This window comes from Macaca mulatta, chromosome 3 (assembly GCF_049350105.2).
Source record: "Macaca mulatta isolate MMU2019108-1 chromosome 3, T2T-MMU8v2.0, whole genome shotgun sequence".
Classification (NCBI taxonomy): domain Eukaryota; kingdom Metazoa; phylum Chordata; class Mammalia; order Primates; family Cercopithecidae; genus Macaca; species Macaca mulatta.
In genome coordinates this window covers 147,217,567-147,245,402 of record NC_133408.1, presented here as the reverse complement: position 1 = coordinate 147,245,402, position 27,836 = coordinate 147,217,567, and the positions used below count along the sequence as shown (strand labels likewise).

The 27,836-nt window shown below is 39.2% G+C and overlaps 1 protein-coding gene and 1 pseudogene across 4 annotated transcripts in view; both read right to left on the bottom strand.

Annotated features, from left to right (window-relative positions):
• Positions 1-1,835: 1,835 nt before the first annotated feature.
• Positions 1,836-3,063, bottom strand: LOC100423998 (WW domain binding protein 1-like pseudogene; annotated as a pseudogene).
• Positions 3,064-8,200: 5,137 nt separating this feature from the next.
• BCAP29 (B cell receptor associated protein 29) overlaps positions 8,201-27,836 on the bottom strand; it is a 43,083-nt gene continuing 23,447 nt past the window's right edge. For 2 of the 4 annotated variants that reach the window (XM_015134620.3, XM_077994758.1), the window contains 2 exons: positions 18,323-18,423; positions 8,201-13,101 (listed from right to left, as the gene is read on the bottom strand). In XM_015134620.3, coding sequence (XP_014990106.1) covers positions 13,066-13,101; positions 18,323-18,423 — 137 coding nt within the window. In that variant the 3' untranslated portion in view covers positions 8,201-13,065. The remainder of the gene's footprint in view (positions 13,102-18,322; positions 18,424-27,836) is intronic. The other 2 variants (XM_015134623.3, NM_001266565.1) reach the window with 2 other exon arrangements.

Below are 27,836 nucleotides of genomic sequence, written 5' to 3'. Positions count from 1 at the left end.
CTCACAGAGCTTTTTTTTTTGTCAGGGAGAGGGGGATCGATTTTTATGTGGGCTTCTCGCAGTGGTTAGAGTCACTCTTCAGAACAATCTCAGCACAGGAAATGCATCACTGAGACTGCCTAGAAAAGTCTGACCAGTAGCACCTTACTGCTTAAAACACACATATTCACAATAACTGACAAACGATAATGTGCCTCACGCAGGAATGTGTTCTCATTTGCAAATCTCTCAACTGGCTATAGCACTAAACCCTCCACCAACTCCTTCTATCTCATTCACCTGGAAACCAGTCTCAATCACATCTCCCCATCCCCAGAACCAATTCCTTATTAAATCTCTCCCTAAGCGGGTTGCCTCCTGTAGCGGGGGCCAGACTGTGACTTGGGAATCAAGCCTGGCTCCACAGGTTGCATTTCCATCTTCTTGTGCCTTTAGGGTAGGACACTGCAAGGAATCCCACAGTTAGCACTCCACCACTTCCCCACTCTAACTGGGGAAAGGAACGTGAGAGAGTCAGAATTCATCTATTTGATTCGTTCACTGAAAAAGGATTCACTTTGGTAGAACTTGTTTGCCTTTGAGATACTTCAGTGAGTTACTTGGGATTCTTTAAAAAGTGGAAGAAAAGGCATCTGAGGGCTATGACACAATCCAGCCACTTCTGGCCACATGTCAGCTTGCTTGTGCCCACTGGACTCGTCAGAGGGAGGCAGGCCCTGCAGTACCCCCAGTAGCCTCAAAGCCTCCTCCTGGCAATTCTGGGCAGGGCTGACGTCTGGGCCACAGCTAGTCCAAGACTGTCTTTGAAGACCCAATCAAGCTTCTGTCTGAAATTCCATCTTCTTCTGTCCCAGGTGGTTGTGGACACTCCTGGGGGCTTGTACGGAGGACCAGGCATGGCCAAGGGAAGCAGACAGGCTCAGAGCACATTTCCATTTACAGGGAACAGAACACAGGCCCCTGTGTGTCCACGGAGCAATGTGTAAGTTGCAGTGGTGAGTAGAGTAAAACCTCTATGTTGAGCACAGTTATCTCTGGCAAACACAGGGGCCTGCAGTCAGTCCACAATGCTGTGGAATACACCTGAGTACACAGTCAGACATTTGCCCCGTAAACAGTAAATGTGTAACATCAGTTACTTAAAGAGGGCCGTCTGTGCTCCAGACATGTGGTTTGCATGAGGAGAATGGCTGCCACTCAAGGTATCTTCACAGGGAAACAGGGCTTGGGCTCACACACAATGGACAGGCATGCAGGGTTCACCCAAAAAGTTACGGTGTACGGACTTCACTCTGTTCAACATGGATTTGGTTTTGTGAAATCCAGATGCACTCATTTACTTCACAGCCTTGGATTTGTCTGTTTGGGGATCTATCTATCTATCTATCTATCTATCTATCTATCTATCTATCTATCTAGATATTTATATCTAGATATTTTCTTACCATAATATCAGTGCCTTGTCTGAATATCATCATATCATCATTGTTCAAGAGTGGGGGGAAAATCAGACTCTTCGTATGAACAGGGCTGCTTGAGGAATGTTCATTTCAGCTGTTTGCCACCTCCATTCAGATTATTCCTATCACAGCTCAGCTGGTGACCCAAAGCTAAGCAACAGGCGCAAGGATCCTGTGGGTCTTCCAGATGGCTGTGTTCACCTCCTACCTGAGAGACTCTTTACACAGAAAATGAGTCACCCCACTCAAAAGGAGTGGGGACAGGGGCAGGATCAGGACATGAGAGCCACAGATAACCAAGGTGTTTCTTCCAAGTGGTCAGTTTAAAACAGACAATGACCAGCCATCCATCCCCGAAAAAAACCCAAAAGAAACCACACCAAAAAAAAATTTATTCAGAATCAAAGACAAAATACGGTGTGACGGCCAGGCTGGAGGGGCCCTTTCTCAGTGTCTATCCCTTCTTCAGTCTCCTATCTCTTTCCTCCTATGTGTGAGGAACAGTGAGACATAAAGACCCGCGGAGCACGTGCTCGGGCTGGAGGCTGATTCTGACCACCTGTGGGCACAGACCAAGGGGCACATGCAGAAAGCTGCACATCTATCCACTACCATGGCTTAGGGCCACCTGCTCACGGAGGTTTCAGAGACAGCCTCCACTCTAGCCTTCACACAAGACATCTCCTTTACACAAGACAGCACATGGTAGCTGTCGTGGAAGTCCAGGGGCCCATCCAGTGCATCAGCGATGAGCATGTTGAACTCTTTCAGGCCATGATCATGGTGGCCCTGGCATACACACTTCAATGCCCGAGTCACCAGTGAAGTGGCAATGTCTCCTGAGCATCTTCTCTTTGCTGTCGGGCGGTGCGCTGCCATGTTCAGAGCTGTCATCTTTCAGCAGCTCCTCCTTATCTTCTGCATCCTTGTCCAGGAAGGTCCTTGGGTCCAGCTCTCCCAGGCTGGCTACAGAGCCACTGGGCTGCATCTCCAGGTCTTTGGTAGGTCAGAGGGCTCAGGATCAGCGATGCTTGGGGGTCTTGTGATGCTTCTGCTGGGCTCAGACAAGGGGATTCCCTTGGATCCCCTGGTGGGATTGGCGCCGGGGGACTGCCATCTGCCGGGCCGCACTGTGCAGGCAGGAGCTGCTGCTGCTGCATAGCTGGAAGGCACTGTGTGCTGGGGGAGGAGTTGGAGGCTGGCTCACCACTTCCTCATAAGGAGGAGTTAAGTAGTTTAGCAAAAATCTGAAATAAAAAGGCAGCACTGAGTGATTGAAGGCTTCTCGGCAGGGGATCAGGTTGATTTCATGTTGCCGATGCTGGGCCTGAAGGCGGTGCTTGGCTTGGCGGTGGTGGCCATTGCAGCAGCAGCTAAGGATGATGATGATGGTCCACACCAGCCAGAGCTACTAGAGTTCCTAGTAGTAGTTGTAGCACTGAGACTGTCCACAGCAGTGTCCTGTGTCACAGATGTAGCTTTGATTATTGGTATCCATGCAGGCTTCCTTATCCTGTAGGGGTTCAGCCCTGGCTGACAGGGGGCTGGGCAGCACCAGGAGGAGCAGGAGCACCATGCCACCCAGGAGCCTTCTCCTCTCCATCCCCCTCCTGCTCCTGCCCCTCTGCCATGGCGCTGCCACCTCCCTCCTCCCTCTCCTCCTCTACCCTCTTCTTCCTTGTTCCTTCTTTTTTTCTGCTGACAATTTGACTTCAGCCCAGTAAGGCTAATTTCGGACTTCTGACTGCTAGAACTGTAAGATAACAAATTTGTGTTGTTTCGAGTCACTAAGTTCGTGGTAATATGTGAAAGCACCTATAGGAAATGAATACACTCACTATAAATTTAAAAAATAAAGTATGATTCACAGTACCTTAAAATCTGAGAACCCAGAAACAAATCCATGCACCTACAGTGAACTCATTTTCCACAAAGGTGCCAAGAACATACATTGGAGAATGGGCAGTCTCTTCAATCAATGGTGCTGGGAGAACTGGGTGCCATATGCAGAAGAATGAAACTAGGTCCCTATCTCTTGCCATATACAAAAATGAAATAAAAATGAATTAAAGACTTAAATCTAAGGCTTCAAACTATGTAACTACTACAAGAAAAAATTGGAGAAACTCTCCAGGACATTGGACTGGGCAAAGATTTCTTGAGTAATACCCCACAAGCATAGGCTACCAAAGCAAAAATGGACAAATGAGATTATGTCAAGTTAAAAAGCTTCTGCACAGCAAAAGAAACAATCAGCAAGTGAAGACACAACCCACAGAATGGGAGAAAATATCTGCAAACTATCCACCTGACAAGTGATTAATAGTATATATAAGGTATTCAAACAACTCTATAGGAAAAAATCTAATAATCCAATTATAAAATAGGAGAAAGATTTGAACTGATATTTCTCAAAAGAAGACATACAAATGGCAAACAGGCATATGAAAAGGTGTTCAACATCATTGATCATAAAAGAAATGCAAATCAAACTTACAATGAGATATCATCTCACCCCAGTTAAAATGGCTTATATCCAAAAGGCAATAACCTATGGAGAGGATGTAGAGAAAAGCAAACCCTTTGGACACTGTTGGTGGGAATGCAAATTAGTACAACCACTGTGGAGAACAATTTAGAGGTTCTTCAAAAAACTAAAAATAGAGCTACCATATGATCCAGCAATCATGCTGCTGGGTATATAACCCCCCAAAAGGGAAATCAGCGTATCAAAGAGCTATCTACACTCCCATGTTTGTTGCAGCACTGTTCACAATAGCCAAGACTTAGAAGCAACCTAAGTGTCCATCGACAGATGAATGGATAAAAAAATGTGGTACATATACACAATGGAGTACTATGCAACCATAAAAAAGAATTAGATCCTGCCATTTGCAACAACATGGATGAAACTGGAGGTCATTATGTTAAGTGAAAATAAGCCAAGCACAGAAAGACAAATGTTACATGTTCTCACTTATTTGTGAGATGTAAAAACCAAAACAAGCACATAGGGATAGAGAGTAGAAGGATGGTTACTAGAGGCTGGGAAGGATAGTAGGGGTTGGTAGAGGAGAGGTGGAGATGATTAATGAGTACAAAAAAAAAAGAAATAATGAATAGAGCATAGTATTTGATAGCACAACAAGGTGACTATAGTAAAAATAATTTGTTTATTTTAAAATAACTAAGTATAACTGAATTATTTGTACAAAGGATCAATGCTTGAGGGAATGGATATCCCATTTTACATGGTATGATTATTACACATTGCATACCTGTTTCAAAACATCACATGTATCCCCATAAATATCTATACCTACTATGTACCCACAAAAAATTAAAAAATAAAAAAAAATTAAATAAAGAACTCCAAAAAATGTTTGAGGTTTTCAACAGATTGATTACATTAACTCTGCCCTCCGATTCCTTGTCTAGAGGAAGATTATATGGAAGTAATGACAGTGAAGCTTCAGGACTTTTGGTACACAGGTATCAAGAATATTGAAGTTGTAGCGTGTCCTAGGTAGAAAGGAGAAGCTAGGTGAATTGTCCCAAGAGATCTTAGGAGAAAGGTTTCTGAATCTCCAAAACTCCAGTTATTTGTTGTGATTTCTGTTCCTATTCTGAATAAATCCATACCTAATTTTGTTTTGGTAGTTTTGTATTGTTTTTCTTATAGAGAACTCCCCAAGTTGTATCTGCTCTAGGCCCCAAACACTGAGATCCACTCTGCCCTTGCCTTTTTCTTATTATTTGCTTAATTTTTTTATTGAGATGGGGTCTTACCCCTTTACCCAGGCTGGAGTGCAGTGGCACAATCACGGCTCACTGCAGCCTCTGCCTCCCAAGCTCAAGCAATCCTCCCACCTCAGCCTTCTGAGTAGCTGGAACTACAGGCATGCGCCACCACATCTGGTATTTTTGTTTTGAAACAGGCATGCAATGTGTAATAATCATACCATGTAATTTTTGGTATTTTTGGTGGAGATGGGGCTTCACCATGTTGCCCAGGCTGGTTTCGAACTCCCGAGCTTAAGTGGTCCACCTGACTTGGCCTCCCAAAGTGCTGGGATTACAGGCGTGAGCTACTGTGCCTAGCTGCATTTTTCTTTTTTAAATAGATGTAGGCCAGTCTGGTGGCTCACATTGTAACTCCAGCACTTTGGGAGGCTGAGGTGGGAGGATCACTTGAGCCCAGGAGTTCGAGGCTAGCCTGGGCAACAAAGTGAGACTCCCCAATCTCTACAAAAAATGAGAAAAATTAAAGAGTCTCGGTGGCGCATGCCTGTAGTCTCAGCTACTCAGGAGGCTGATGCGGGAGGATCACTTGAGTCTGGGAGGCCGAGGCTGCAGTGAGCCATGATTGTGCCACTGCATTCCAGCCTGGACAACAGAACGAGACCCCATTTCAAAAAAAAAAAGATGTAAAAATCATAATATACATGCATATATACATACATAATTATTTTAATCATTGAGAAAGGAAAAAAAAGTTGCAGTTAAGGTTCAAGTGACTAACAAAACACCCCAAACCCAGGCCCTTTTATAATATCAAATCTGCCAATGGGATTTGAAGTGAAATACATCCGTGTCTGGATGTATTTTAAGAATGTTTGTCAAAATTGTGTCTGATCCTATCACAATCTTAAGACAACAGGACACACTCTAAAGACGGGGAATGGCAAGAGTCATCTGAAGAGAATTTGACACACTAGAATTGAACTGAATTCAATTCAGATAAGCAAACATTAGTTGCATACCTGAGCAAATGGGGCTCTGTGCTTTCTCTGAGGTGGGAGAAGAGGGGTGGCAGGGGAATGACTGATTACAGTTGTTAAGAATAGGTATCCTCAGGCCAGGCGCGGTGGCTCACGCCTGTAATCCCAGCACTTTGGGAGGGTGAGGCGGGTGGGTCACCTGAGGTCAGGAGTTTGAGACCAGCCTAGCCAACATAGTAAAACTCGGTGTCTACTAAAAATACAAAAATTAGCCAGGCGTGGTGGTGGGTGCCTGTAATCCCAGCTACTTGGGAGGCTGAGGCAGAAGAATTGCTTGAACCCGGGAGATGGAGGTTGCAGTGAGCCGAGATTGTGCCATTGTACTCTAGCCTGGGCAACAAGAGCAAAACTCTGTCTCAAGAAAAAAAAAAAAAAAGGCAACCTTAACTATCCACCAGTTTCAACACTGTGCATTTTCATTCCAGAGAACTAGGTGGTCCATCTTTTGTTTCCCAATGTTTTTAATGATGTAAGATGCACTTACAAGTGGTTAATATGGTTAATACTATAATATGTATTTAATACCACCTAACTATACACTTAAAAGTGGTTAATACAAGTAGTTAATACAAAAGAGGTTATGCTAACCAATAACTTTTAAATGTATAGTTCGGTGGTATTAACTACATTCATATCGTTGTGTAACCATCACCACCATCCATCTCCAGTACACTTTTTACTTTTAATACATTTTAAAATTCCATCAGATTTTTGTTTTTAGATGAGGAAATTTATGACTGGGCATCAGTCTTTGTATAATGTTCAGAATAGCTTACCATGAGAAACTGTTAAAAGTTCTTCACGTGTATCAACTCGTTTAATCCTGTCAGCAAGACTTTGAGGTAGAGTCTAAATCACCTTAAAGATGAAAAAACTGAGATGCAGAATGGGTAATAAATAAAGCAGATGAGATTTTAACACAGGTAATCTACGTATGTAACCACTATGTTCTACTGATTCCAGAGCATTTTCTGCCAATAAAGATTCTCATGAAATGTCACCAACAGGGGATAAGGTAAATATCTTGTCATAGGATGATGGGTCTCATCCACCTTTTCTGCTCTCTCATACTGGATGGTTTTGGCAGCCTCATTACTAACACTGGTTGCCTGGGGCAGGAATTCTCACTGGTGGTAGTGGTAAACAGGGCATATGAATCCCTGCACTTTGAACAAACCCACCCCCATAGGTGATGTGTATGTGACCTATGAGAAGTTGGTTGTAGAATTCTGTTGCGGAAGGATATTTATTGATGTAGGGGGACAGAAAGCAGGTCACAAAAAAGTATGCATAAAAACAGGTGTGATCTTATTTTTGTAAATATTTGTGCGTGTGTATATATAATGAAAATTAGACAAACAGCTATTTTTTTCTTTCATTTCTACATTTACTATGTATTAATTTTTTTTCAAGGGGAAAAAAATCAACAAACTTAAAGAAAGTTTCAGCAAGTAAACCTCTATGGAGGGTTATTCCAGGAAGCCCTTGGCTGAGAAGTGGTGCTCTAGGAGTCTGTGGTGCTCCAGGAAATTGATAGCCCTTGGGAAAGACCGAAATTCTTTACCATGGGTGGTGCTTCAGGGAGAACGACGATTTCTGAAGGAAACAGACTTCAGAGAAGCCTGGCTAACCAGGAAGACACCTGGTTTAGGGGGCAAAGCCAACACTTCAAACACATTTTTTGCTCAAATTTAGGAAAAGAGCTGATCACCAAGAAGTTGGAAACTTTTTCCTAACTTGTTTACACATCAAGCTGTTATGTGCTATCTTTGTATATATAATGTGCCTGAATGTCCTTGAGGACATTGTTGTTGTGGTAGTGTACACCATACTAAAGACAAAGAGGGAGAAGAGATTTGTAAACTTTTATGATGTGAAATGCAGTTATTGTGAAGGTGCAATGCGTGATGCTGATTAATAATGGTTAAGTCAAATATAAAAAGTTGAGCATGCAGACAGTAGAGGATATAATTTTTAATTAAGATCCCAACATAAAAGGCAAAGATACAAAGGTTTTGTGCTGCATAGGACAAACATTTATGGCTTTTTATTTATGTCCAGGACATTGAGACAATGCATTGCAGTTATCTGGTGTCATTCACAGCAATTCAGGACAGGTGTGGTGCTTATGGCGTCAGGGACACAGCCTCCTTCTTGTTGCTCCACTTTGCATGGCCTCAACTTCATGATCTAAGATAGCAGCATCTATGTTTCAAGCAGCAGGTCAGAGGAAGAGAAAAAGAAACTGGCCCCACATGACAGTCCTACCTATTTCCACTTACATACAAGGAGATGGAAAATGTTGTCTTTATGTTTGGCAGCTGTTTATAAAACAACAAAAGCTGGCGCGTGTATTAACACATGTGAATGAAAGAATGGATATTGGGGGACAACCAGTACCCTCTGCCATAAGCATCTATTGCAGGATGTCTCCACCTTGGCAACACTGACATTCTGGGTGAGATCATTCTTTGTTCCAGTCCGGTGCATTGTGGAATGCTTTAACAGCATCCCTGGCTTCTATCCACTAGGTTACGACAACCAGAAATGTCTCTAGGTATTGCTAAATGTTCCCCTCAGGATGACCTCTCCACTTCCTGTTGAGAACTACTGATTTACTGTCTGCAGAAACTGTGTTAATCACTGAAGAGACAAACCATAAATGAGATCATTTCACATGGCAATAAGTGCCATGATGAAAATAAAACAGGATAAGAAGGCAGACAGGCCTGGGATGCAACATTTACTACATGCAAACGTCCTGACAGGGAAAGAATTTGGCTTGTTGCAAGAAGAATCAGAATGCAGACATGTCAGGATCTGTATCCTAGGGAAAGAACAACAACAAACAGAATACAGGTGTGACTGGCAGAGCAGGTGGACTGAGTTGAGGCTGGAGAGTAGATGAGAGCCTGGTGAGGTCTTGGTGTTTGATCTTGGTGGTTTGATCTTTACTGCAGTGGGAAAGAATTGGAAGACAAGCAGGGAATGACATGATCAGTGTTTTTTTTGTTTTTCTTTTAAACCAGGTGGCTGCTGAGGGCATGTATATGAGAGAAGCATTAGAGAAGATACAGGGAGATGAGGAGGTTGTCATAGTCCATGTGAGAGATGATGATGGCTTGCAATTAGGCAGTGGCAATGGCAATGGCAATGGAGAAATACTATTGAAGGAGAAAAGTAACTAAGATAGGAGATGGTTAAGGCTATCTTTGACTTATCCAAATGACTAATGGGGAAGACGGAGTGGTGTTAAAGGGTAATTGTTTTCCACACCCCTTGAAATTCAGTTCAGGCCTTACAGATCTGTCCTGTATGCTCCTGTATTAATTTACTATGGCAGCAGTAACAAACAATCACAAACTTGACGGCTTGAAACAATAAATTTATTCCCATAGTTCTGGAGGCCAGGAAGTCCCATATCAGTTTTATGGGTATCTAGAGACTCTGGGGAAGAATCTGTTCCATGCCTCCTCCGGCTTCTGGTGACTGTCAGCATTCCTTCGCTGCAGCTCCATCATTCCAATCTCTGCCTCTGTGGTCACTGTGCTTTCTCCTCTGCTATGTGGTAATATCTCCCTTTGCTTCTATCTAAGCATAGATGTAGCTGCATTTAGGGCACACCCAGATTATCCAGGATAATCTCTCCATCTCAAGACTTCAACTTAATCACACCTTTTGCTATAGAAGAGAACATTTCCAGGTTCCAGGGATTGGTATAGGGATATCTTTTGGGAGGTCATAATTAAGCCTACCACAGTTCCTAAAGTGTTTGAAATCATTTCTGGTGCAACTAATAAGGTCATGTTTGTGTAGCGATCAAAGTGGAAAGAAATACTGTGAAAGTAATTTTAAAAATGCCATTCAGTAATGTTAAAAAAAGGAAAAGAATTTTATAAGTGGATTTTCAAGATTACTAAGAAAGAGATGAAAAAACACAGGAGGGTTCCATGGACTTTAGACAGATCATCCTAGACATTAAAGTCAATGCTTAAAAGCATGGTTATAGTCACACATTGTATAGTGGGCACTCAAATGCACAATGGTCTGTCATGTTAGTAGGGCTGGGCATTAAGATAGGAGGGACAGCGAGAAGGCAGTGGACACTGGAATGGGAATGCAGAACTGAACCAGCCCACAGAGGTAGGGCAAGACAACAGGTTCAGGTACATCTAAGTAGCTGTGGCTAGCAGGTCCAATGATGAAGCAGGAGTGACATGCAGGAAAGCAGAGATCATGAATAACTCCAAGAATGGGTAATATTTAGAGATCCAGGCAGGCTGCTGGCATCAGGCTAATATCTCAGAAAGTGGTTAAACTTTAGGCTCTTGATTGGGGTTCCAGGTCAGGACTCTGTCACTGAAAGGGAATCCTAGTTCTCAGCATACTAGGATAAATAGCCAAGAGAGGAACTTAGGCCCTAAAGAACAAGGCATGAATCTAATTAGCAGCACTGGGGTCCAAGATACAGCTGGACAAACAACAAGGATAACTCATCCCAAGTTCTGGAGTGCTTATCCAGAACTTGCTAAGTGCTACTTCCTAAAGACCAGTACCTCCAGGCAGATTTGCAAGTAGGAGGAAAGTCTAATAATACTTTATGTAATTCTGATGGAAAAAGGCAAGAATAACATTCCTGTGTTTGAATTTATAATACAGCCTAAGACATACAACATAAATAAGTCATTATTGACAATGGGAAGGAAAGTAATTTAACATGCAACATAATTAAATCCATGAAATAAATATTTACTTATATAATACAATTTGCTAAACACCACCATTATTAAGGAGAGTACTAGGAAAAACTAACAAACATAGCATGTGAAACAGTTGGGTACGGTGGTAAAGGGCACAGGCTCTGGAGCCACAGCTGACTAATACATTGCAATATTTTGTTTAGCAAATTATAGCTGGTCTGCGTATAAACAGAAGAGCGATATCTGGGGGATCAAGATACCTAAATTCTAGACTTACATCCTGGCCCTGAATCTAACTATCAATGTTGCCTTGGAAAAACTGCTCAAACTTTTGAGGTCTAAAGTTTCAGACCTGTAAACTTGAGAGGGATGAGGTCCTAGGTCCCTTAAATGTAAACTTTAAAATGCTTTTTTGGAATCTTTCAAATCTTCAAGCTTTTCAAAGTGCACCCAGACTTTCTCCTTACTATACAGTCTGAACAACTTTGAGAATCACTGTATTATCTTTGTTTATATAGTAATCCTGATCTAAATTTTATTATTCCCATTTTGGAGACAAGGAAATAGAGGCCTAGGCTAGCATGGCTAAATAAGCGATAAAGCTGGGATTAGATTTTAACTCTGCCCATTTTAAAACTGTGCATTTCCTACTTTTCTGTATGTTATTCTGATATTAGACTTAATTTTCACATAGTAGGCTAGGATTCCAAGCACTCAATAGCTATATATTTACCCAGATAGCTCTTACTTTGATATTTCTAAGTCTATACTTTGAGCTAACATTTGTTCAGTTCTCTCCTATTTCAGCACTCCCTTTTCTTGTTATTTATGGTGTTGTCAGCCCATATGGTCTAACTCCCATTTCTTACTCCTGTTGAATGTCTCCTACATGTCTGTTTTTTAGCAGTAACTCCTGACTTTTATCTGAAATAAAATTTTTATGTACTTGCTCATTTCATCCACTTTATGATGAAAAAAATTAGCTAGGTGTGAAGTTGGTACTAAAATTATAATAAACAGAGGACGAAACAAAGACAAGAGAAATAAAAAACTCCAGTAATTATTTTCCTTTTTTTAAATATTTAGGTTTTTATGAGACAAGGAAGATGATTTCATGTCTAAACACTGGAACAACTGAAATCATATTAATATTATAATCACTGCCATCTTCTAAAGGAAATTCTAAATGAATATTTGAATGGAAAAATAGCATTTAATATTTAACTTTCAGAATATAGAAACATTGTTGGAAGACTGTGTGATACCAGTGTATGTATTTTTGAGGTAATATTTATATAGCTAGTTACTCTCACAACCAAGGGAAACAAATACTGCTTTCTGGATATGTTCTATGTTAACTTGTCAAGAATTCTACACTGTTGTAAAATAAATGCAGTTCAGTGGTATAGCAGTTATACAAATATGTGTAAACTCTATTACTAGATTAACTTGAAACAGTAGAATGGTTACTAATTATGTGCTATTAACAAAAATATCAACAAAAAACAGACCAAAATGTGCAGTGGCATAATAACAAAAATATAATTATCAATATAGCTATCTTATTAGAGTAAACCATAGTATCATCAGGCTTAAAAAAAACTAAGGTCATTGTTTTTTCTGACTCTTCTTTATAAATACGGTGGATAACTCTGATCAGTTATCCTTATTTACATTCCCTGTGTACAAATTTGCTGATATTGAACACTATTTTCAAACACATCATCATCTGATTAAATAGGTGATCATTACTGAAAACTCATCAAAGCTTTCAAGGCTATTAATGGTTTCGTGCAACTTAAAACTTCTAATTTTGGAAGTAACCGGCCAAGGAATTTTTTCCTTTTATTGGTAAACAGCCACCATATATCAGTGACATTATCAATATGTAAATACAGTATTTAACATGCTTGTATTTTTCTTAAGAGCTGGAATACAGACTTCACAATATTTCTGAAACATCATCAACTATTTTGATAATGCCATTACAATATAACCTATGTGTGACATTAAAAAAAATTATGAACTGGTCATAGTGCATTTTTCTGAACTTAAATTTCCTAGAGGCTAACATAACAAAATTATCATTTTGACACAGTATATTGCAAGCGTCTTTTATAAAGTTCACAGTCTTTTCTTGTTGCCTCTTTCTAAACGATCCTGTAAGGAAAAAAATATGATTTATGTAGTACAGCAAAAAGAAACAATTCATAGACATGACAAGGACTTTTAAAAAACATTCTCTCTTCTATGTATACTTATGAGAATAATTAAATGTGAAAAAAAGGATTGAGAAAGTCTAAAATTTTAAAAACTATAAAATTTGTGGTTTTTACTTAGGAAAAAGAACGCTCTTGGTAAGTTCATTTTTCCCCTTGCCTTAATCTATTTTGCTTTTGTTTCACAGGCTACACCAGGAAAACATGATTTCTAAAATTCCCCTACTGTTAACCCAATTAAGCTTTTTGGCAAACGAAAAGAAGGAAGGGACAAAAATCCCAGCTAGGGTGGCTTTGATTTTGTCCTTCAGATATTTGCCAACAGAACTGACTTCTCAAATTATACTCGGCTGATCATGTTATAAAGATGACTATAATACATCATTTAAAACTGAAGGAAAATGGAATATAAATTAATCTTAAGAGATCACTTGTGCTAAGAAAGTAAATGTCGGCCGGGCGCGGTGGCTCAAGCCTGTAATCCCAGCACTTTGGGAGGCCGAGACGGGTGGATCACGAGGTCAGGAGATCAAGACCATCCTGGCTAACACAATGAAACCCCGTCTCTACTAAAAATACAAAAAAAAAATTAGCCGGGCGAGGTGGCGGCGCCTGTAGTCCCAGCTACTCAGGAGGCTGAGGCAGGAGAATGGCGTGAACCCGGGAGGCAGAGCTTGCAGTGAGCCGAGATCGCGCCACTGCACTCCAGCCTGGGCGATAGAGCGAGACTCCGTCTCAAAAAAAAAAAAAAAAAAAAAAAAAAAAAAAGTAAATGTCTACGTCAAGAAAAAGATCTCATAAAATGGAGTTGCAGAGTGTTATTGCTTGTATAAAGAAGTTTGTCAAGTTCTTGTTCAGGCTGAACATTAATGCTTCCATAGCAACTTTAGTAACATTAACTTTTGCAATCAAATAAGACGACAACAGTACAGGAGGTAAACATACTACTTTCACAGGTTTACAGGTGTGGCCCCTTTTGATAAAAATCAAAGCTTTAATGAAGCTATTATGGACAAGTCCCTTAAGTGATGGCTGATTTTCCAAAATGAAACTGGCAGGTGCTGATGCTTTTGTGCAGCCAAAAATCTCTAGTTAGTTCTGTTTTTCTTTTTTTAGAAGAGAGGCAGGGCAAATAAGGAAAGGTAAAGACTTCATGTTTTGAAGGGACGGTTTTCTAATATTTATTTAGTGCCTATAACAGGGAAGAGATCAGATGGGGAAATCCAAAAGGATGTAAAATATGCAAATTGGGATCTGTTTACAGTAAAGAAATCAGCATTTCCCTCTTTAACCTTTGTTTCCTTAAGATTTTAATAATCCTTTGTTTTATGATTGTTCCACTGAAAGTATGTCAACTATGTAAAATTCAGAAAGTTAGTTCCAAAGAACCTTAGGATATAATTCAATATCTAAGATTAGTTTGACAACAGAAGTAAAATTCATGAGGACAATTTGATAGAGCTTTTTACCATAGAGGGTCTAACTATCTTTTGTTTCTCAAGCAGGGCTCAGATGGTGAACACTGACACTCAAGAGTTAAAGAAAAGGGTTCTCGGCTGGGCATGGGGGCTTGCGCCCATGATCCCAGCACTTTGGAAGGCCCGGGTGGGCGGATTGCTTGAGGTCAGGAGTTCGAGACCAGTCTGGCCAACATGGCAAAACCCTGTCTCTACTAAAAATATCAAACTTAGCTGCACGTGGTGGCATGCGCTTGTAGTACCAGTGACTCAGAAGGTTGAGGCACAAGAATCGCTTGAATTGGTGAGGTGGAGGTTGCAGTGAACTGAGATTGTGCCACTGAACTCCAGCCTGGGTGACAGAGTGAAACACTGTCTCAAAAAACAAAACGAAACAAAACAAAACAAACGAACAAAAAAAAAACAGAACAAAACAAACAAACAGGGCACTCGATGATATCTAAATCTGAGAAACTTATACAGGGTCTCATATTGGACAATGGTGGGGGGTGGGTAGGTGAAGGAAAAAAAATGTAACCAATCAGGACATAATAAATAGCATTCTTGATTAGAAATATATAAAGTGCTTTCTTATACAGGATCTGCTTTAATTTTCATAAGGTATTATAATCTTTATTTAAGTATTAAAGTACCTGAGGAGCATAGATGTCAAATGAATCACCTGTGGGTTACAGAAGTCGTATACTATGGAGCTGAGATTTTGTTTTCCTTCAAACAGAGATATTATGGGAAGTTGGTTTTATAGGTGATGAAAAAGTATACACATCAAACAGGGTGGTAAGGCACCTCTGGGATTATCAATAGTATAAAAGCCACCACCACTTCTTGAGCTGGAGGGATGAGGGTTATGAAGCCCAGGTGTGAAGGCCAGTAAGTAGAAGCTGCCCAGTGGGACCTGAGCCCATGGAGGGAAGGAACTGGAGTCAAAAAGGAGAAGGCCCCTACAGCGGAGAAGAAATCCCTGGCTTTCCCCTTCCTCCTGCCTTCAGTCTTCTAGTGCCTGCTACTGGCTAAACCTGCCCAGACTGAGTCAGACAGCAAGGAAGCTTTGGAAACAGACCTCCCAGAGATACAGAGTAAAGCAGTGGTGAGAGGAGAATGGATCTAAGAACACAATCCAATGACCAGCAAAGGCCAAAGAACATAGTGGTTAATGACGGAGGTTCTGGAGAAAGATTCTCTGACTTTGAATGCTATCACTTTCTAGTAACTTTGGGTAAATTATGTAACATCTCTGGGTCTCACTTTCCTCATTCACAAAATAGGGATATTAAAATAGTTTCAATTACTGAGCTGTCACGGAGAGTAAACAAAACAACATATATGAAGCCCTTAGCCAAGTGCTTAGTCCAGAGTATACTCTCAACAAATGTCATCTATTAAATATTTCAAAAACTGGATACAAGCAGAAATTAGATCAAGTCCTAAATGTGCTATCAAACAAGGCCCTACTGTTGGCATGGTGTCTGGCATAATCTGGGACCAGGTCTTTTCCACAGAAACAGGTATAACAACTATTTTCTTGGGAAGGAATCACTCTTTTTTTTGAGATGGAGTCTCGCTCTGTCACCCAGGCTGGAGTGCAGTGGTGCGATCTCGGCTCACTACAACCTCCACCTCCCAGGTTCAAGTGATTCTCCTGTCTCAGCCTCCTGAGTAGCTGGGATTACAGGCACTTGCCACCACGCCTGGCTAAGTTTTCGTATTTTTAGTAGAGACAGGGTTTTAGTGTGTTAGCCTGGATGGTTTTGATCTGACCCCGTGATCTGCCTCGGCCTTCCAAAGTGCTGGGATTAAAGAAAGATATGAGCCACCATGCCCAGTCAGGAATCACTCTTAAAAGCTTTCTACATCCTTTACCAAGAATGCAGCAGCTCCAGGCTGACTGTGGCTTTTTTGTGGGGAGGAAATGGGTTGAGGAAATCTCACTGTTACATATATTCTTCAGAATTAAGAGAACCAATGGCTGTTATCACAATGGAGACATTCAACAATGGATACTGGCCATAAGAAATTGAGGGCATACTTCTGGTTTTCCTTTCTCCATTCAAGGATCTAAGTATGTCTGACATCGCAGCAAAGACCACTAATGTCGATACTTAACCTGGTCGAGTAAACCTTAATCTCACAAATAGGGGGAAAATGTTGTATTTCTAGGCAAGAGGTCTCTGAAGTGACTTCTTTACTTTCCAATGTGGATCTTGAAAGATACCATGGAATAATTATCATGCCCTGAATAGGTCAGCAATTTTAGGATCTCTATTTTCTAGCTGGGGAAGGGGTGGTCTTGCTGACAATCTACCTATCTGCTCCGGGCCATGTGAACTGAGCCCTTAGTGTTCCTGGGATTGGAGCATACAGGGTATTCACCCTTCTCTGGCTACTTTGTCTTCTGCTATTGTCAAAGTAGGCTAGTTAAAACAAAGATGCAAACCAAGCGGAACTATCAGATTACAAACATGTGCTTTAGATTACTTCATGACTGGCTCTAAACCAAGGCCAAAGTGCTTGGTTGAGAATAAGTCATTCTTTCAGCAAAATTCCTACAGATGAAGTAATACAGATGATGATGATAATAGCTATCATTTCTTGAGTGTTTACTGTCAGGAAGGCATAGTGCTAAAAAACCTACACATTTTATTTAGTTCTCTTAACAATCCAGTGAGCCAGGCATCATTATTGTTCCAATTTTATAGATGAAAGAAGTGAGCCCCAAAGGGATGCTATAACCTGCCTAAGATAAAAAACCTAGCATGCGGCCAGGAATAGGTAGGTATTCCAGGTATGTCTGACTCCAAAGTCCATGAGTATAGTGCCTGCTTGCCTTGTGCCAGGAACAGTGCTGAGCCTTGGAGATACCATGACCATTAAGATGCAGGGAAATGTGTACAGTGAAATAAAAAGCTATCATTTGTAAAAAGTCCTGACTGAAAGCCACAAAAGCTGCCAAATTTTGAAGACAAGCCCAACCAGTCTGTCTTGGGAGAAACTGGGAAGCAAGGCCAGGGCTGCCTCTGGAATGGTCTCTTTCCCAATTGATCAAAGTGTGGCTGGGAAATCAACTCAGGTTACCGGCTGGTAGCAGAAGGGAGGGAGGAAAGACAAGCCTAACAGGGATGAACGTTTCTTTTCTTGGATTAGAGAGAAAGAGAAAGAAAACCTATGGCCCAGATCTGACTTTGTGGCTTTAACAATGAAACATTTTTTTCCCCATTTCCATCTTTCAAATCAACATTTGGAGGTAAATAATAAATTTGAATGCTAAAGTCTTTGGCCTGATATGTCTAAAACACTGAGACAAGAGTAGTGTGATGTGGAACTTGAAATTCTGGCCTCATTTTGGCATGAATATGGCAAACATCCCAAACAGCAAAACTCATCTTTTCTAGAACCCGTCTGTTTTCCAGTGCTGCCATTTTTGTGGCTTAATTCTTTTGCTTAAAAGTTCACCAAAACTGGAATGCTGTAAATATGCACGTCAGCAATTCCTTATAATTATCTTGTATTTTCCTGCAATGTACTAATCTTTACCCTCTAGGTAAAAATCTGGCTTATTTAAATCATTTAACAAAGCCAGGATTAAGTACATCATCTTGATTAGTTAGGGACAAATAACCCAAATAATTTACTTAGGTAATTACTATTTCAAAACATTTAGGCTCATAAAGTGCATGTCACACCCACCTGAAGTTCAGAGTGTTCTTTCAGGAGTTGATCATATTCTTTCGAAAGTCTCTCTGACTGCATCTTCATTTCCATCACATCATTTTGTGCCTTAGAAAGGGCTAGAAAACATCGAATAGAGTTTTATTTTTATTTCAAAATAATTTCAAATTTATAGAAAAGTTACAAGACTTAAATAGAGAACTCCTGTATAGTCTTTACTCAAATCCACTGTTAACATTGTGCTACATTTGTTATCATATTCTCTCTTCACACACACTATTATTTTCTTGCCTCATTTGAGAATAAGGTGCAGGTATCATGCCCCTCTACTCTTTAACACATTTCTGGGAATGTACTTCCCAGAAACAAAATATTATCTAACATAACCATAGTATAGTCACCAAACTTAGGAAACTTAATATGAATACAATACTATAAATCTAATTTACCATCCATATGCCAATTTTTGGAACTGTCCCAATCATGTCTTTTTAGCATTTTTTCCACTGCCAGTCCAGGATACAGTGCTAGATCACATATTGCATTTAGTTATCATGTCTCTTTAATTTCTTTTAATCTGGACTAATTCCCCACCATTATCACAGCCCTCTTCTCCCCATCTTTCATGACATTGACATTTTAAAGAACACAGGCCACTTTCAGATAGAATGTTCTTCACTTTGTTTTTGTCTGATGTTTCCTCATGATTAAAGTCAGGTCATACATCCACTTACATATGAATATAAGTGATATTAAATGCTTCTCAGGGCATCCAGAGGCCCATCACATCCAAAGTTTCTCTGTCCCTCACTGGTTTTTTCATTTTATACTTACAGTTTTAACCTCTGTAACTAAAGAAGCAATATATAGGAAGACAATTTAGTCTATGCAAGCATCCTGCTCCTCAAGATAATGGCACACAAGAATTACTACACATTGACCTTTGCCTACCAAGGAGCTACAAGTCATATGTCAGCAGATTCACATCCTTAGAAGTAAAATAAATGAATAAATAAATAAATACATATAAAACAATACATTGTGAAGAAGGTACTAATGAGCAAAATATGTAGAAGAGCAGCACAAGATGGGTCAGAAAAAGTAAAGTTGTCATACTTGAAAATTTTATCTCATATAGTGCTTTCAGAAATCATTTTTCCAAACTCTGGGAATCCTGAAGTAGCTCTATATCATATGCAGCCTTCAGAAGTTCTACATTTGGAAGTCTTTTAGGGTAGGAGTTTAAGGGAAAAAAGCAGAATTTATAAATTTAAAAGCTACTTTCCTGGCACAATGAAATAAAATTATAGGATCTAGTTATAAACAATCTTTTCTCTTGAGAAGTCATCATATAGGCATTTTTATATAAATATATAAGCCATTATCAACTAAAATGCTTTTTGTATCAGTACTTTCTAGACAGTATTGTCCAATGTTCTACATAGTTCTACATCTGTGTTGTCAACATGGTAGCCGCTACTTAAATGTGGCTATTGTGAACTTTAAATGTGGCTAGTTTAAGTGAGGACCTATATTTTCAATTTAAGTTCAATTAAATTTAAACAGCCACATGTAGCTAGTAGCTAGCCATATTGGGCAGCACAGCTCTGTAATTTCTTCCATGTTCCTTCTATAGCTGCATAATTCTAAATAAGGTATTAAAGATTGATTTTGACAAATTTAATGTGATGTCACTTGCTAAAGGTATGAGACAGGCATGGAAGATACTTTTGGGGATCGTTAGATTTCATTAGGACCACCTTCACAACATAAAGAGTTATATATTAGTTTTCAGTTTGGGTTTTACAAGGCATTTCCTACAGGTTACTTGAAAAATATGATGCACGGTGGTATTATCTTCAGAACTCAGCAAAAAGTTTAAGACCCTGGATTTCTGGTACATAAAACGCACAGTAGATTCCACAACCTAATAATGGCTGACTAGCCTGCAATGGTGTGTTTTTTGTTTTTGTTTTTTTTTTTTTAGACAATGTCTTGCTCTACCACCCGTCAATTTTTAAATTTTTTGTAGAGATGAGGTCTCACTATGTTGCCCAGGCAGGTCTTGAACTCCTGGCCTCAAGCAATTCTCTCACCTCAGGCTCCCAAAGTGCTAGGATTACAGGTGTGAGCCACTGCCCCTGGCTTACAATGGTAGTTTTAGGAATGTTGTTGTTATGGTCCGAATGCTTGTCTCTCCATAAAATTCATATGTTGAAACCTAATTACCAATGTGATGGTATTGGGAGGCGTGGCTGGGGAGTGATTAGGTCATGAGGGTGGGGCCCTCATTAATGGGATTCATGCCCTAATAAAAAGAGGCCCTAGAGAGCTGCCTTTCCCTTTCCATTAGGTGAGGACATAGCAAGATGGTACCATCTATAAATCAGGAAACAGGCCCTCACCAGAGGCCTAATTCATTGGGGCCTTGATCTCAGACTTCCCAGTCACCAGAACTGTGAGAAATAAACTTATGCTGTTTATAAGCTACTGAGCCTATAGTACTTTCTACTAAGACAGTTGGTCAGGCCCTTGTAATGAACAGGAGTTGGTCTTAATGTTAAAAATGATTTATACTTGAATTTCTGACATTAATAAATTATTTAATAAATTTAATATATCTTAGGTATCTACCCAGTAGTTCCTTTTTAAAAGAAGCTAGAAAACCACTTGTACAGCCTATCTAGGAGTTTCTTCTGGTTACTACCAGTATAAAGCTATTAACGGAACAAATGCAGACAAATACTGTTTTTCTGCCACTTATTAAGCCAAGGTATGAACTGTGTTTCTTATTTCATTTTGTATTTCAGTGGATATTAATAAATCTAATGAATACTATCACTCCAATTAGGGGAGGATATTATTGTCTAGACGCATCTTGGACTGTTTCCCAGTCCTATATCTCATTTTATAAAAATTATAATATTAGGCCGGGCGCGGTGGCTCAAGCCTGTAATCCCAGCACTTTGGGAGGCTGAGACGGGCGGATCACGAGGTCAGCAGATCGAGACCATCCTGGCTAACACGGTGAAACCCCGTCTCTACTAAAAAAATAAAAAAAAACTATCCGGGCGAGGTGGCGGGTGCCTGTAGTCCCAGCTACTCGGGAGGCTGAGGCAGGAGAATGGCGTGAACCCGGGAGGCGGAGCTTGCAGTGAGCCGAGATCCCGCCACTGCACTCCAGCCTGGGCGACAGAGCAAGACTCCGTCTCAAAAAAAAAAAAAAAAAAAAAAAATTATAATATTGTGTTTTGGATGCCTTCCACCTCCTTTTGCAACTGCATCTGTAACTAAAGGATTACATAAACTTGTTATCTGACATGTGAATATGCTTGTTTTATTTTGAACCATATTATTTTGGAAACAGCATATATAAGAAAAATATTATTGGACAAGGAGGCTTTAGATGATACATCTAAGTCGCTATTTCACTTTTCTTAACTGCAAAAATGGGCTGCTATCACTTGCCAGTGGCTTTATGGAAATACTGAGCTATTTCATAAGAATATTGGCTAGATTCAATAAGAGACTGTTATGTCCTAGGTTATGGTCCATTAGATATTTTTAAAGGCACATGAATCATTTGTTAATATGGAAAATAACTTCAACTATGTTACAGTGACACATAATAAGCAAAAATATTTGTTGCCCTTCCAAGTGTTAAATGTTCACTTATGGAGCTATTTGCACAGTGGGAGGAGCCAGTGAGACTAATGCACCGTGTAAATGTATTGTATCACTGTGATTTCGACCAGAGATAACAAACACTGCCAGTTAAGCTCTGCCAGGAAATGGAAGTTTTTAGAGGCATTGGCATGACAGCTAAAGTTGGGCTGTTGCACAATAGCTGTAAGGATTGAGCCAGAGGAAAACATACTTTATTTGAAAAATTTCCAAACGTCTAGTATTGGTTTCTTTCCAATTTATTTGGTTCTCTTTTTGAGAATTCAAGAGTGTGATACACTGGAGCTATTTAGTATTTAATCCTCACATGTACTATTCCTTTGCCAATGATCACTTATTGGATTGTTAATCTACAGTAATGCTTCCAAGACACTTGGCAAGTAGACACACAAACTTCTGCTCAGTAAGGACATAAACTGTGGCTTAATTATATTATCATTTTTTTGTATATGCCTATATTGTCAGGTCTGTGTAGGTAAAGGTTTATGTTTTATTCATCACTTCAATCAACACCTAATCTCTTTTAACCTCATACCCATCTGTTGATAAAGTTTGTTGATTCACTTCCTTTATAGCTCTCCAATTCATACATTCCACTCCAGCTCTGTGACCACTGTCCTCATTTCCAGATTAGATTAAGTGGATTTCTCACACAGTTGCCCAGCTACTTTAATCCATTGTCTATAATGCTGTCAAAGTGATTGCTCTCATGCCTAAAAACCCTCTAAGAGTGCCCTGAAAACACACAAACATGGCATATGAGGGCCTTCATGATGGCTTCTAGGCCTACTGCTCAACTCTCTCCACTGGTTCCATTTTATTTTACACTCCAGTTGCCTTGAGCTCCTTGTAGTACCTCAAAAGTGCCATATTCCTTTGGTAACAACCTGCTCATTTTTGTTATAACATCTTGTCCATCTCCTATTTCATCTGGCTAATTAATGTCATCCTTTAAAATGTCAAGAAAGTGTCCTTGATCTCCAGTGTTGGCTTCTACTACAACTCAAGTTTCACCACAGCATGTACTGAATTGAAGGGCAACTATGCCCTTACTAGACTATGGACTACTCAAAAAACAGAGCTGTGTCTTATCTGTCTGTCTGAGTACTTAGCATATTGCCTAGTATTGGTAAGTGCTTGAAATATGCTCCTTGAAGGAATGAAACAATGAATAAATGAAACATGTAAGCTTTAAGCATTTGAAAAATTCACTTGTGTGTAAACAGTTCACTTGGAAATGATAAATGTCAGGTGAACAACACAAAGTGTTACTTTAGTCACCTGATAGGAATCTTGGTTGAAACAAGATAAAAACACCTTCAATCTAAAACCAAAATACTCAGGATAGCTGTAACAAAGCAAACAGACCATTCTTGAAATATTTCGATGAAAATATACTCATGTTACAAATATCTCATACTACTTCAGAATCAAAAATAAAATATAAATAAATAGTACCACAGAATCCAGCTCAATTAAAAAAAATCCCTGTACACTGATTCTAAGAATGGGGCAGGAAATGTGCAAGATAAGGCTGGAGTATCTTATAATGCCAGAAAGTAAGCAAGTGCTCCAAAAATGAAAAAAAAAATCAAAAATGGAAATACGTCAAAGGGACACAGAAGCCAAATGAAAGAGCTGCCAATGGCGAAAGCTAGACAACCTGAACAATAAACTAAACTAAAGTAGTATTAAATTATAACCCAAATTATAAAATAAATACCTATTAGTCCATACTGACAAACAAATGGTAGAGAACTGACAAATCTGTGCAGAAGAATTCCAAACAATTTACACAGATACTGTACTGTCAAGGAGGTTGAGCATAACTTCCCTTTCTTCTTCTTTTTTTCTTTTTTTAATCCACTCATTTGCACACTGATCTGAAGTGTGGGCTGTGAACAGTGATTCAAAAAGATTACAGTATGGAAAAAGGAGGGAAAAGAGTAATTTTACAGTTCAGAAACTAGACAAGCACTATTTTAGCTAGGTGATCAAGGTCAACATCAAAACTGACAAGTTATGTTAATAATATGTACTCTTGATATAATGTGATGAAAGCTGGCACATCACCTCTGTGACTTTCAAAACCTATACAAAAGTAGAAAACATGGAACCCAGGCCAGGCACAGTGGCTTATACTTGTAATTCCAGCACTTTGGGAGGCCGAGGCAGGTGGATCACGAGGTCAGGAGTTCAAGACCAGCCTGGCCAACATGGTGAAACCCTGTCTCTACTAAAAATACAAAAATTAGCTGGGCATGGTGGTGTGTGCCTGTAATCCCAGCTGGGGAGGCTGAGGCAGGAGAATTGCTGGAACCGGGACCTGGGGGGGCAGAGGTTGCAGTGAGTCAAGATCACGCCACTGTACTCCAGACTGGGCTACAAAGGGAGACTGTCTCAGAAAAAAAAAAAGAAGAAAAAGAAAACATGGAATCCAGGAAAGAGGGTATCAATACAGGAAAGAGGCAAAGGAAATCCTCATAATGATGATGAATATACAGCTGTAATAATATGATATAGTAAAAGTTATGATATATTTAAATTGAAAGGATGGAGGGAGATGGGAAGTATGAGGAGCCAGGAGGGTAACTGGGTGAGATAAAGAGATCTAAGTCCTCGTCTTCCCTATAACAAAGTCAAAGATAATATCCTATATTGAAAGATCAAGAAAAAGCTACCTAAACATTGCATTTAGAAACCTGGAGGCACATATCAGAGGACATTTTTTTTTTTTGAGACAGGGTCTTACTTTGTTGCCCAGACTAGAGCGCAGTGGCACAATCGTGGATCACCGCAACCTCTACCTCCCAGGCTCAAGCGATTCTTCTGCCTCAGCCTCCCGGGTAGTGGGGATTACAGGCGTGTGCCACTGTCATCTGGCTAATTTTTGTATTTTTAGTAGAGACGGGATTTTACCATATTTGGCCAGGCTAGTCTCAAACTCCTGACTTCAAATGATCCACCTGCCTCGGCCTCCCAAAGTGCTGGGATTACAGGCATGAGCCACCGTGTGCCTGGCCTCAGAGGACATTTCTAAAGGAGTTAAATGTAGTTGCTTCTGGGGACAGCGCCTCAGGAGACTGCTCTTTTTCATTATAAGCCTTGTGTTACTATTTTGCTTTAAAAAAATATATATATGTAAAACTTTGATAAAATAAAAAAAAGTAAAAGGTGCTCCAGATAAATACTCCCTTTTATAACAAAGGCTCTCAGAGCTGGGAAGACCTCTAGAGATCTAGTACCATTTTTTATTTCCCTAACATAATTATAATGAAAAGAACATGCTAATTTCTTTATTCAAATCATTTCTCTTCTCCTGCAAAGTTTTATTATTCCATATCAATGGATATCAATGGTTCTAATAAATGTTCTAAACAGCCATGCTCTAACACTAATGAGAATTGGTTCTACTTACTGGCTTATCCTCTCTTCTCCCAATGCCCTATATTTAAGACTTGTGGCCTCATTTCACACAGCACACTTGTGTTGTGAGCTAACAGATGCATAAAACCTGCCAGATCCTGTCCTAAAGATCCTAAGATTGCATGAAACATTCTTCAAAAGTGATGAATATGGCTTAATTTATCACCTGCTGAACTTTCTAAGTTTGGAGAAAGGGAAGTTACTATGAAAATATTTTTCTCATGAAAAACAAATATAATTTTAAGGGTCAAAAAGCCAACAATGAAAACAGTTCTTGATGGTCAGTTTTGCTTAATTACATTATTTGGAGGTATATAATAGACATTAAAGTTTAACTAGTCCAGTCTCTCATTTTACAAAGGAGAAAACTATGGCCTAAAAACAGTCAATGACTTCACCAAGATTACCCAGTGTATCCTCAGATTTTGCAACGTAATTCATATAACTTAGCAAAAGCTATATGAACAGCTTTTAATATTTGGGGTCTACTCACAAAGTAAAGTTGGAATATGGCCAATTAATTAGACAATTCAAGCCAAAAAACTACCGCCCTAGATTACCTGGGTATTTGGAAGAGGTTTTTTTTTTTTTTTTTTTTTTTTTAAATTTTAAATTCTTTTTTACAATAAAAAGCTATCTTTTTTATTAAGCAAAATAAATTCATTGTAGAAAATAATTTAAACTCCAGGAAAAAGTCATTTGTTGTACATGCTAAGGAAAACCACTATTAATAGTTTAGTGTTTTTTCCTAATTGAAAGTGTTTTAAAACTAGAGTTGTCCAGTTTAATTTTTGTATCTCACTTGGCAATAAACATGAACTTGCCATAAGCTGTTATCATTAGAAAAGTATTTACCATTAAGGATTGTAGTAAACATGCATATGTAGGTATGGAATAAGACAGTAGAAAAGAACACCAAGGCATTCAAAGTAATCATCTCCTTTGATCTCTTAGGAGCTACATCAATGGACCCCTTAACCATACAGCATTATTATTCACTGCATCTAGTGTGACACATCGACTTCTAACAGACCACTCTGCTTTTTGCTTTGCTCTTCTCACTCAGAACAGTAGTATCATTTCACTCATTTTTCTGCCACTCCATGTCCATCAACACATTTAGAGAATTGTGCTTGATTACATCTTTATCACCTGGAACATTCCTTGATTCAGTATGCATTTAGCACTCTCCACTCATGTTTTTGGTAGACTAGCCCATGTTTCACACTGGGGAGGAAGTGAATCCCTTTATGTACATATGTTTGGTTCACCATCTGGACTACAAGCTCTTCTGAGAAGAAACTGTTTTCTCTTGCTTTAATGTCCCTCTGTAGAGATTATAAAAGCTTTTCCTCAGGGTAGACATCGCTATGTTTGCTAGTACTGTGAATAATATATAAGGTATCTTTGAATTTCTGTCTTAATATCTTTCTTATAGCTATTCCTCCTGGTTACTGAAAGACATATAGTTTATTTTACGAGTATAGGCCTTGATAACAGCTAAGAAACTCACAGGAAAGGGAAACGTCACAACTAAATGGGAATGTAACAGGGAACCAAAAAGGATGAAATATCACCATTACATATTAGTCCAAGAAAAGCAATCTGATAGCGAGCAAACCCTTTTTTCTGTTTTGACAATAACATCAGTACGTGAAAATAACACAGAGGTGAACTAATAAATACTAATAAATCCTTTATTTACCTAAATAAAAGGGCTGGTCATGAGTTTTATTTGCTTTAAGTAATTAAAATACTATTAATTATATATTGCCTATTGGCACAACCATCAAATAAACTATACTATTATTTCTTAATGCGGAGTTTTTTTTTTTTTCAGTTGATACAAGAAGGGAAAAAGATGTCAATGAAGCAGAAACTTCCAGACATGAAAACAAATAAGAAACAGTATGTTTTTTTCTTATTTCAATCACAAAAGTGCATTAAAAGGCAACAAAGCAAAAAACAAAAAACAAAAAAAACCATATGACCAAAAATAGCAAACTGTTTTTAAGCATTAATAATTTTAAAATAAGCTGGTGGCTTTGATATAACTGTAGGTAAAAGATAACCGAGTTCATGTCCATAAAAATTTACCACTGTAAAACATGCTTAGGGTAAACTTTTAGAATTTATTTTTAGATGAATATGTGGTTCATTTGTACGAAACTGGAAATCCTATTGTTTTAAACTTGTATACAAAGCTTATGTCTTATTCTTAACACTCAAGAGGCAGGAATTTAGGGTTTTGGGTATACAGAACAGCAATTCCCCTGTAATTTTCTATCTTGTCTTGATCTCCAATTTCTCTTGAAAAGCACTTCAGCTACTTTTCACTATCTGGTCCCCATGTTAACTGGCAATAAAAGGTTAAAAAAACTTAACTTCTTCAAGGGTATTAAAGTTGGTCTGTAAAAGGTAA